This window comes from Myxine glutinosa, chromosome 6, assembly GCF_964187855.1.
Source record: "Myxine glutinosa chromosome 6, kmMyxGlut1.1, whole genome shotgun sequence".
NCBI classification, from domain to species: domain Eukaryota; kingdom Metazoa; phylum Chordata; class Myxini; order Myxiniformes; family Myxinidae; genus Myxine; species Myxine glutinosa.
Window position 1 is genome coordinate 40,313,939 of NC_136266.1, and position 12,000 is coordinate 40,325,938.

The 12,000-nt window shown below is 41.6% G+C and overlaps 1 protein-coding gene across 8 annotated transcripts in view; it reads right to left on the reverse strand.

Annotated features, from left to right (window-relative positions):
• Nucleotides 1-288: 288 nt before the first annotated feature.
• LOC137429706 (cell cycle progression protein 1) overlaps nt 289-12,000 on the reverse strand; it is a 90,065-nt gene continuing 78,353 nt past the window's right edge. For 4 of the 8 annotated variants that reach the window (XM_078779775.1, XM_078779773.1, XM_078779772.1 and 1 more), the window contains 2 exons: nt 11,577-11,619; nt 516-859 (listed from right to left, as the gene is read on the reverse strand). In XM_078779775.1, the coding sequence (XP_078635901.1) occupies nt 11,601-11,619 (19 nt within the window). In that variant the 3' untranslated portion in view covers nt 516-859; nt 11,577-11,600. Of the gene's footprint in view, nt 860-11,576; nt 11,620-12,000 lie in introns of all 8 variants that reach the window. The other 4 variants (XM_078779771.1, XM_068119875.2, XM_068119874.2 and 1 more) reach the window with 2 other exon arrangements.

Consider the following 12,000-nt stretch of genomic DNA (forward strand, 5'->3'; position numbering starts at 1 on the left):
TTTCAATTCCATTGCACATACCCGAGACGATTCGAGAAAACTTCCAAATTTCAACTCGTGAGATAAGTTTCTTACAAACTACAATATTACTACAACAGTTTAAGCTAGTATACTTAAACCAGACTTTTAAAGTCCAATCCAGATGTTTTAAGTATGACGAACAGCTGGTATGCCCTCCATTTAAGGTCCACAAACCTTTACAGATGAGGGCAAAGACATTGGGTACAACACAGAGAAAACGTTATGAAAGAACGATGGATTGACAGAGAATCCAAAAGGTGTTACCAATTTAAGTGTAGGTTTGTTGCTTGCATTCGCGTTCAAAGTTTGGAAACATCACTCCTGTATGCAGGTCCACAAGTTACAAACTCGATCTTAGCCTCAACAGGTCGCAAAATACAATGTCAGTTAAACCCCACAAATCTGCAAAATAAGCATGAAACAGCTACCGTAATGCTATGGTCGACACGTAACAGGGAAACAGGCAGAATCTTCCAAAAAAAAAAAGCGCAGTTAAAAAAAGAAATCATTTTAATCATGCGACTGCAATGAACAATTGCACGTTCTTCATCACAAAAACACAAATCTTCCACAATCAGCTCGCCTCTATGAATTAGGTCCAAAGAGCATTGGCCCGAGCTCTATCTCCACACCAGCCATGCGATGCCCAGTGGCTTGGCATGTTTTGTCATACCAAACCATGCTGCAGGGTCGCTGGCACTGTTGGTTGTGGTGATGGTTGTAGAAGCTTGACCGTCTGTTCTCTTTACCTTGTTCCCAGCATGGTGCAGCATCATTAGAGGCTGCACATCGGCGTTCATGCTGCCAGCACTCAAAACTTGCCTGCATCCTGCCATGCCTGCACCCAAATCAAAATGACAAAACAAACATTTCACTTGGAAGAAGACAGTGACATCACATCAAATAGAAAAACTAACTTCCCAGTTAAAAACGAAAGAGGAAGGGAGGAGAGGGTGGGAAGATCAAATTACCAATAAATCAGCAATGTCATGGAATCCATCCCGCTTCTGATACCAAATCTTTCCACTTCTCCAATGGCTTGATCTCGGATCATCAATTTGGATTCAGACCAGGTCATTCTACTCTGGACATGCTGGTTCTGCTGTCTCAACAATCGATGGAGGCGCTCAATGGCAAACGGGAAATCAGAGCCGTCTCCCTTGACATATCTCATGCCTTCGATACGATCTGGTACCCCGCCCTGCTCACCAAACTCTCCTCCTATGGTAGCCGTGGAAACCTCCACACATGGCTTGCCGACTTCTTCTCTGGTCGCAGTCAATTTGAGGCCCTGAATGGAATTCTCTCATCTCCTCTTCCTGTTCAGGCTGGAGTTCCCCAAGGCAGTGTTCTGGGCCTTGTGCTTTTTCTGGTCTTCATTAATGATATCTCCGACTCTCTGGAAAATCCTCTCTATTTCTTTGCTGATGACTCCACTCTCTGCCGCTCCATATCTCAACCCTCAGATCGGCAGTTTGAGCCTCTTCACTCTCTGCAGACATGGACAAAATCACAAACTGGTCAAACAAGTGGAACATGTCTTTCAATCCTGACAAATCTCACACTCTCACTATGTCTCTCCATAAAGACCATCTGGACAACTATCCCATCTAATTTCTCAACAATCCTCTCGAAGAAGTTTTGTCACTCAAGCTTTTGGGTCTCACAATCTGTCATGATCTTTCCTGGGAAAACCACATTTCCAAGCTGTCCTCCAAAGCCAATCGCCGTCTGAGCATCCTCCGTCGGTCGAAGTCCTTTCTGGGCACTTCTGAGCTCCTCACCACATACATCAGCCCAAGTGTCCTAAAATCCTGCTCTGCCACTCTATCTCACACTCTCTCTGTTCTTTTCACCCTCTCTTTTGCTCAAGGTCATCTGCCAGCTTCTTGGAAATCAGCAAACATTACCGCTTTACACAAAAAGGTGCAAAAATAGATCCTTGCAACTACAGACCAATCAGCCTGCTTCCAATTATCAACAAAGTCATGGAATCCATCATTGCTTCGGACATCAAATCCTTCCTCTTCTCCAATGGCTTGATCTCTGATCATCAATTTGGATTCAGACCAGGTCATTCTACTCTGGACATGTTGCTTCTGCTGTCTCAACAATGGATGGAGGTCCTCAATGCCAAACAGGAAATCAGAGCTGTCTCACTTGACATATCACATGCCTTCGATATGGTCTGGCACCCAGCTCTGCTCACCAAACTCTCCTCCTATGGTATCCACGGAAATCTCCACTCATGGCTTGCGGACTTCCTCTCTGGTCGAAGGCAACGTGTGGCCCTGAATGGATTTCTCTCATCTCCCCTTCCTGTTCTGGCTGGAGTTCCCCAAGGTAGTGTTCTGGGCCCTGTGCTATTTCTGGTCTTCATCAATGATCTCTCTGACTCTCTGGAAAATCCTCTCTATCTCTTTGCTGATGACTCCACTATCTGCCGCTCCATTCCTCATCCCTCAGATCGGCAGTCTGCAGCCTCCACACTCTCTGCAGACCTGGAAGAAAAAAAATCACAGACTGGTCAAACAAGTGGAACACGTTTTTCAATCCTGACAAATCTCACACTCTTACAATGTCTCTCCAAAAGGACCGACTGGAAAACCCTCCCATCTACTTTCTCAACAATCCTCTCCAAGAAGTTCTGTCGCTCAAGCTTTTGGGTCTCACTATCTGCCATGATCTTTCTTGGGAAAACCACATTTCCAAGCTGGCCTCCAAAGCCAGTCGCCGACTGGCCATCCTCCGTCGTGCGAAGTCCTTCCTTGGCACACCTGAGCTCCTCACCACATACAAGGCTTTCATCCGCAGCTCAATGGAATACTGTTCCCCCCTCTGGGCTGGTGCTCCTGCCTCACACCTAGCTCGGCTTCACGCTGTTGAAACCAAAGCTTTCAGAATCATTGGAATCTCCTGCGATGAAGTTAACTCCGAGGGCCTTTCACTCACTCACCGCAGGCAGGTTAGTGGTCTTTCTGTCTTCTACCGACTCTTCTCCGGCCTTGCTCCCCCAGCTCTCTGTGCTCTGTCCCCCCAATATGCCTTCAGGTCGCACAAGATCTGCCTGCAACCCTCTTATGGTTAAACTGCCAAAATCTAGGCTCTCTGCTCACCTTCACTCTTTCATTCCCCTTTTCTCCCGCCTCTGGAACAAACTCCCCCACTCCCTTCAATCCCACCCCTCCCTCCAGGTCTTTAAAACAGCTGTTCACCACCATCTCTTATCTTCCCCCATCCAAAACCTTGATCTTTTCTACACCCCGCTAATTCACCCCAGATACACTTTATTTGAAATTCCAACTTCTTTCCTGGAAGTCCTTGTAGTGTTCATATGTTTTATACCTCTCCCACCTCCCCCAAAGCCCTCCCCCTCCCACAATTCTCCTGATGTCCCTGCTATCAAATGTTGTGTTTGTGTCCTTCCCCCTCTCTCCCCATCTTGTCTGCCGCTCCCCTTATTTTTTGTGTTTTGTGTGTCGGTTTGACGTTTTGTGCGATTAATGTTAGCTCTTTCACGAGCCTCGATCTTGTATACAAAAAAAAAAGAAAAAAAAAAAAGGTTTGATCCGCAGCTTGATGGGGGTACTGCTCTCCCCTCTGGGTTAATGCTCCTGCCTCACACCTAGCTCGGCTTCACGCTGTTGAAACCAAAGCATTCAGAATCATTGTAATCTCCCGTGATGAAGCTGATTCCGAGGGCTTTTCTCTCTCATCACAGGCAGGTTGGTGCTCTTTCTGTCTTCTACCGACTCCTCTCCGGCCTTGCTCCCCTTGCTCTGTCTGTGCTCTGTCCCCAAAATATTCCTACAGGTCGCACAAGATCTGCCAGCAACTCTCTTCTGGTGAAACTGCCAAAATTAACTCTCTCTCACCTTTACTCTTTCATTCCTCTTTTTTCCTGCCTCTGGAACAAACTCCCACACTCTCTTCAATCCCACTCCTCCACTCCAGGTCTTTAAAACAGCTGTTTAAACTAAAACAACAGTTTAAACTAAAACAGGTCTTTAAACCACTATCTCTTATCTTCCCCCATCCAAAACCTTGATCTTTTCTACCCCCGTTAAAACACCCCTGTTTCAATCTCCAACTTCTTTCCTGAAATTCCTAGTAGTGTTCAATTGCTTTATATCATGTATACCGTGAAACATTTAGCTATGTCCCATGGTTCCATCACCCAAATTATATTAACCAGTATGTTGATTGGCCGATGCTGCTATAGTCAGGGAAGTTGCAGAAAAGAGCATTGTTTTATTATATGCAAGTTCCAAAAATTATACGACTCCAGAGATACACTTTTAGTTGCATAACAAGAAGTTGCAGAAAAGCTGCATGGTGTCCAGGAGGCTAAAGAATCAGCTTGTACATACGCTGCATTAAGACACAAGTGCAATGTAATGCTTGAGATTTGACAATGTGGTATTCAAACCCTGCATCAAAAGGTAAGAACACCAGATGTGGTGGCATAATGATTAAAGCATCCACTTTGAGTCCAGGTCAGCGGTTTGAACCCCAGCAGTCATACAAAAAAACCCTTCAAAATGGTATGTGCATGCTGAGCCTGGTGTTGGCTTAGTGGTTAGGGTGCAGGCTTGGGATCCTAGGATCCTGAGCTCGAATCCCAGTCGATCGTTGGATTAACGCCAGGGGGGTTGACAGCCTGTCATCCTTCCGAGGTCGGCAAATTGAGTACCAGCTTGCTGGGATGAATGTGCTGGTGTGTGCCCCGGTTTAGAATAGGTACACCGTATCCCTGCGTGTCGTAAGAGGCGACTACACGGTTCGGCGTCAGGAAGGGTATCCGGCCATAAAAACATTGCCTCAAAAAGGGAACCATGATGATTGTCATGGGGCCCGCAAGGCGAATCCCCACTCGAGCAGGGAAAATGGCCTTGAAAAGGGATTATTTTTTTTTGGTATGTGCATGCTGCTTCGTTGCTTCAAGCTCAGCATTTAAAAAAGGTTGGAGCACAGACAATCAACCATAGTTTGGCAATCATAGCATGGGCTAAGATAGGACAATGGCCCTGTCCCGCATTGAACCTTGTGTAAGGAAACTCATGACGTTCGTTCACTCATCTGGAAATAAGCAAAAGACTACCTCATATTTTGCTTGTACATGTTAATGTTGTTTAGTAAGTAAAGTGGATTGTCATTTGTTGTTCACAACACCAATGTTTTTTTTCTCTCAGAACACCACTGTATTGCATGCTACCTCCTGTCTAATGGTGGTTCTGAGATCTCATCGAACCATTTGCTTTGGTTTTATACTTCCATGGAACTGAATGGAACATTAAGAACAGCTACATCCATGCTTAAAGTAGTTTGTTTTCAAAAGTAGAGTTTACATTTCAAATTCAACATTCTCCATGTTGCACATGTTGCACCCGAGGCGCCCTTGAGAAAATCACTGAAAAGTTGAAATTTGTTTTATTTCGGTTTTCTGCCTGTAAAATGGTTTTTTTTCTAGCCCTGTAATTACAAATAAATGATATTTTGAATCCTAGACTGCCTTACAACTTATTTCTTGAGTTTATAGCCAATACTCTACTTTGTGGTGCCAGTCAAAGCAGCATTATTTTTTAATTTATGAAAGCTGCCCAGCTTTCCGATACACAATAATTCTCCACAAAAACATCTCTCGCACTTCCTGAGCAATTAGCGGTGACGCAGACCGACGATTAGGTGTAATATAACAGTGCCCTTAATTGCTCAGGAAGTTTCTCATGAAATGTTTGTAAACAAGAGAAAAAATAGCCTTCGACCATGTATAGAACGAGCTCCATTACGAGCATTAGACCATGGAAAAATAAATAAATAAATAATGTGGTGGCCCGTATACAAGTAAACCGGCCGCTATGGTTCAAAGGGTTAAAGATAAAATATATATTTTAAATATTTTGTAAAAAACTTTGACAAATAAATAATCACAATCAGTGGTATTTTAGTCACATCATGATCATTTGAAAGCAAACGTTTGAAATTGGTTTAAGCACGCTCCATCTGCCACTGTTTTTAAGCGAGGTAGATGATTTGCATTTCCCTCTACTTCACAAAAGGTGCACAAGATTGTATGAACTAGATTGCATGAACTATAATTCCCACCAAATAAGAGTGAGTGTTTATTAAGAATGCAAAAAGAATTAAGAACTACAACGACATTCAGAGCGCATAGTCACGCCACACATGCTCATTCTGAATAAAAATACCATCATTAACTGAACACGCTACTATTATGGCCCATATAACCGTATCATCCACACACCCACCCTATTATGTCACATACAATGCCATTATCCATAGCTTTATTGATTGATTGGGCAGCTGGAAGGGCAGCTGTAAGGCATTCTATGGGCAGCTGGGGTCCATTGGACCCGAGTCATGCATCCTCGGGTTAATGACCACTTATGTGCCCAATAAGCTAAATTGTGTCAATGAATATATTAATATACAGATGAATATGAAAAATCATTTTTTTTTTTAAATCCAATATGGCCACCAGACCACGTGACCGATAGCATCGTAAATTGAATTCTCCACTGACATAGGATCATAGATCAGAGATATTAAGTTTTAGATTTTTTGAACAAGGGTTATGATTCAACCAATTAAGGCTGGAATACCATGTCACTAATGATGTCATTTTCTTCAAGCAATTCAAAAGATGATTGGATAAGCTCTATTATCATTTTAGATGTACTAGTGGGCCTGTTGGTCCATTGGACCAAATTTTCATTTGTCTTCACGGCCTAGTAGCATTCCTGCCTGCTGTATTGCTTGATCATTAGCTTGCCTTTCACCAAGCCCAGATGTGCTTGGGCCAGGGCGGGAATTATATGTCAGTTATTATTATTGTCAAATGATACTATGATGATTCTTGTTGTTATTATTATTAGTATTAATTAATATGTGATTTATTACATCGTTATCATTCTTTTTGTTATTTCTTTTGTAACTAAAATGCCATGCCGTGGAAGGACCTATTAAGCTACTCTATATACCCTAACATGGCATGCATCTTTGTCATTAATTGGCCTAATCAACTCAGGAGATCATGATGATCATTCTGATGCATCACATTCCACATCAGAAAGCTCCATGGAACTCCACAAGAACATCTTGTGTTGATAAAAAGAAGAAAAATATCTCAAGCAAAGAGTCACAGGCCTCCTCTCCTATAGGGGAAACCCTATGCCTGTACGGCCACTCCGAGCAGCAGGAAAGTGCGCTGTAAAAAATAATGACTGCACCTTCTCAAACGAGGAAAAACATCACCTTGCGAAGAGACATGATTATGCACCAAAGCAAGAAGTTGAGAAGGTGCTAACTGTCTCACCACCATCAAGGACAATACTCCAGAGGAGAAAACTACAAACGGAAACATGGAGTTTTGAGAAGGAGATAATCCTCGAAGGCAAAATGTTTTCCATACATGAAGCATGGGGGAGTAAAGGTAAAGGTGACATTTAACGAACTGATCCAATAGGAAAAGGCAGTAGATGAGTGGCTCATAGAATGTAATACCTTTCTCATCCCAAAATCGGAGGAAACCCCACTCCCCCACAAATACTTGCGGATAACATGCCTACCAACCACATACAAACTGCTGACAGGAATCATCACAGAAATGATGTACCATCATCTAACACAGCAAGGAGGTTTAGAGGCAGAACAAAAGGGATGTAAGAGAGGATGTTATGGAACAATTGATCACCTACTACTGAACAAGGCCATACTTGAAAATTGCAAAATGAAAAGAACTAAATTGTTCACTGCCTGGATAGACTAAAAAACCTTTTGATAGTGTCCCACATTCGTGGATGATAAAACCAAAACTTCTCCACCTTGTCAGCAGAGGACACAGAGTCCAGGAGCAGCTGGCTTCGACTGGGAAAGGTGGGTACAGAGAGAGATGGGTTCGGAACACAAGATTTTGAGGCAAACAGAGTTGAGGCATTTGGCTTTTTCATGTGCGGTGTCAGCTGTGTAGCCATTTGAGGTAAGGGAGGGGATGGAAGGGGAACAAACACCAGAAACAGATTTGACTAGACACCACCAGGATTTGGAGGAGGGAAACAGGTTTGAGAGTTCAGTCTTGAGAGTAGAGAGATATTATTTCCTGGCTCTCCTGAGGGTCGACACACACTTGTTCCGAGATTTGTGAAAGGAACTGAGATTACCTTCAACTGTGGGGGATCTGAAAATAGCAGTTGGGAGAAGGCACCCCCTTAAATCTGGGAGAACTGGAGCAGTTTGTACAAGAAGAGTGGGCCAAACTGCAAGTAGAGAGGTGCAGGAAGCTCATTCATGGCTATAGGAAGTGCTTGACCGCAGTTGTTTTGTCCAAAGACTGTGTGCTACCAAATATTAAGTCCAGGGTGTCAACAATGTTGTCAATGTCATTTATTTTTATTTTCTGATTTAAAAGGATATATTAAGTTCTGAATCAAAAACAAAGGTTCTGTAATAGTAACAGTGAAATAATGAATTGCGGAGACCAAATACTTTTGTCAATTTCAACTTATTTTTGGAGAAAATTGTGAGTGATTTAAAAAAAGTGTAAGGGTGCCAATATTTTTGGCCACGACTGCATATGTTTCGACTCGCGTGCTGTACTTACCTCAACCTGAATTGATTTGAACCTCTCATTTTACTGCTCTGGCTGCAAAATGCCCAATGGTGTCACCATAAAGTGTACCAATCATTCGAGAAAAGGATGTGGAAAGGCATTTCACAAGTTATGACATTCAGGATTTTAACGAATTTAATGTGTGAAAATAGATTAAGTTTGGTTTTGTGCTCGGGCTTCCTGGTTAGTGAAATATGTGACAAAATATAGTGAAATATAATGAGTTGTAGACAAACGACATAATTAGTTTTAGACATTGTTAATCGGAAATCTGAACTAACAGAAAATATTATAAACTAGAAATCATCTGAAAACGCAAAGCCCGTCCGCGTCTGTTTGTATTCAGACGTCTTCTTCTTCTGTATGCTCAAAATAACGAAAACAGTTTAATAAAATTTACAAAATGAAAATTTCTGATTTTATGCAGCCTGGAGCTTTCAGCTTTAGATCTAAAAAAAGAACTATCGTCTTCTAACTTTTGATTGGTGAACCAATTCAGCGCCCCAACATGCATATTCTTAAAATTTCGGGTCAATCAGATGAAAATTGACGATGTTATGTGACGCTGACCTTTTGACCAAATTATTAATTTGCCTTCTACATATTCTCACAATAAAGCTTTGTTGAAAATCTGATGACAAAACTCAAATGGTAAATTTAAATTTCAGGCCAATTGAAAGAAAACTGATGATTTATGTGATGCTGACCTTTGACCATTTGACAAAATTATTAATTTGCCTTCTCCGTTTTATAATAATAAAGCTTTGGTGAAAATTTGATGACCAAACCCAAATGGTAAAAACGTTTTGATCCAGGTCCACAAACACACGTCCACGCGATTACAAAACCCCGTCCCCTGCGCTAATAAGGTCTTTCGAATAAAAAACAACAACTTGTGACTCAAATAATGAATGTTCATTATGAGTTGAAAGTCAAAGTTGATGTGAACACTTTCTCATGTAAACATAATCTAACACGGGCCGCTGTGAATAATTCACTGGGCCTAGCAACATGTCTGTGCGGTGGCGACACAATGGTGTGTGCAATATGAATAGCCATAATCCTTCGTCTTGTATACAGCTAAATTGTTGGGGGTGTGTTCAGTTACCAATTTTATTGTACAGCGCTCGCCAAGTGGCTTAAGCATTCAAGCTAACACTCCAATCAAAACCGTTGATCAGGAACTGCTGGCTTATCAAGCGCTAGATAGCTGCTTGGTAACTGGACACACCCAAGGTTTCCTACCTTTCAGTTTCATCTTAAACAGCAGTAGGGACTGTTTCAAAAGCTAATAATAGGTGTTTGTGGTTTATAATATTTTTGGGGTCCCCCACAAAACGGCACGATAAGATATCTATAAATATTAACACGGTGTTCGGCCAAGGAGAAAAACCCCTTGGGGAGTGGGGCAAATTAAGTCATTCCTCTTCGAAGATAAAGACAAAGAAGAAGAGGAACACAAACTCATCTCCCAGTCACAGATGTTGATGAGGATTCTGCAGTGGTCCTAGTGGCCCGCACCCATACTCTGCAACCTCCAATTGGAGCATTGAACACTGAACAGGCTTTTTAAAGCTAGAGCATTGGGAGGTGATTATGTCAGTGGAGAGCATCCAATCGGAATTGGTGTTACTGATGGGTTCTTCTTCAATGTCTCATTCACCTTGTGCGAATATCACCTGAATGTACACCGAAAAGCTGTGGTTCTTTTCAATTCTGTTTTATTGAAATGTCCTTCATATGTCTCTGTGTCTACCAACCATAAACACAAACTCAAGCAAAAAGCTGATTCAGGGGTTTAAGTTACCAATCACCCCCCATCCCTTATCAACCATTTCAATGGAGTGCTTGCTTGAGTGTTTAAGCCACTTGGGGATTGCTCTACAAGCGCATTGGTAATCCGTAATGGAACACAACCCAGCACATGTGCTACACTGAGCTTGGTTTGCATGCCCCTAACGCTGCCTCTAGATGTAGAAGCAAGGCTGTGAGCTTGCAATGTGCACGCATCACATCGTTGGCCGGCCGCGTGCTAGAATGATCTAAAGCACGCATGTAGCTCGAGCACGCGATTGCGCAATGCCCAAATGTACAGCAATATAGTGCCAATGTACTGTGCGCAACTTCTGATTGGCTGTCTAATTTTAGTAGAGACTGGAATGACCCATTTGATCATATGGTGCTGCTCTAATGATCACATGGGGCAGAGACTTCATTTCAGAGAAGATGTGCACTTCGGTTTTCCATCTATTCACTGCAATTATCTGCAATTATCTTGTCAATAGCTGAAGGTTGTGTTGAGCTAACAATTGTTTTGGAAAATGCAATAACTGTGTTAATATGTGAAGAAAATCTTCTTCAGCAAACATTAAAACTGTCCATACCTAGTATTATTTTACTGAAAGTTAGTAGGTACATGATTGAATAGCTGACGGGAGTGTTCTGTGATTACGAGTTGCGAGGTTGTTGGTATGAAAAGCACTGAAATATGATCTGTATGTGCTGTGAGAAATAATAATTTAAACGTGGATACTGATTTTTATGAACTTTTATTTGATTCACCACCAAATAATATGTGGTCGAGCCACCCCCCAAAAAAATTAAAAAATCAAAATCAAAAGAAATAAAAAATAAATCAAGCGTGACCCCTGGATAAGTAACGGCCGAATGTATCGCGGTTATAAAGAGGACAGACAGACACCATACTTGCGTATTTTAGTATTACGAAAATGTGCATTGAAAAATTGAAAGCCCATTCTGTTAAAGTCAGAGCCAGGAAATACATTCATGCAAAAAAAAGAAAAGAAAAAAAGCCTTACAATTATAAATAAATAAATATAAAAAATACTTAAAACGACCTGGAATCTATTTCAAAGCTTCTTTCAAGTGTTGGTTAACTAATTGTAAGACTTAAAAAGACCTTTACCTAGTTTTTGAAGAGATGAAATTTCTATTGTTGAAGTGCCAGCCTAAAAACAGGAAAAGAAAGGTTTGAAGAAATGAACAAAAAAACATCACGTGGAAATTAAATTCTGATAGAAATATCCTCAACAAAATCAATCTAAAACTCGTCATGATGCCCTAGAACAAACAAATGAAAAAGATGGACCAACACAGCTCACTTTTCAGGAGTCACATGTACATCGAGTCATCACTCTATAGAGTCGCATCACATAGAGTCGTTTACATTTACTGGGTCAAAGAAGATAGAAAATAAAACACATCTCGTTTATATCCAACAGTTGTAAATAAGTGTCGAATGATAAAGCTAAACACTGACTGTTATGGCATAAAGGTCCACAGAATCAGAAATTGTTTGGCTTAATGAATAAATATGGCTTCACTTAACA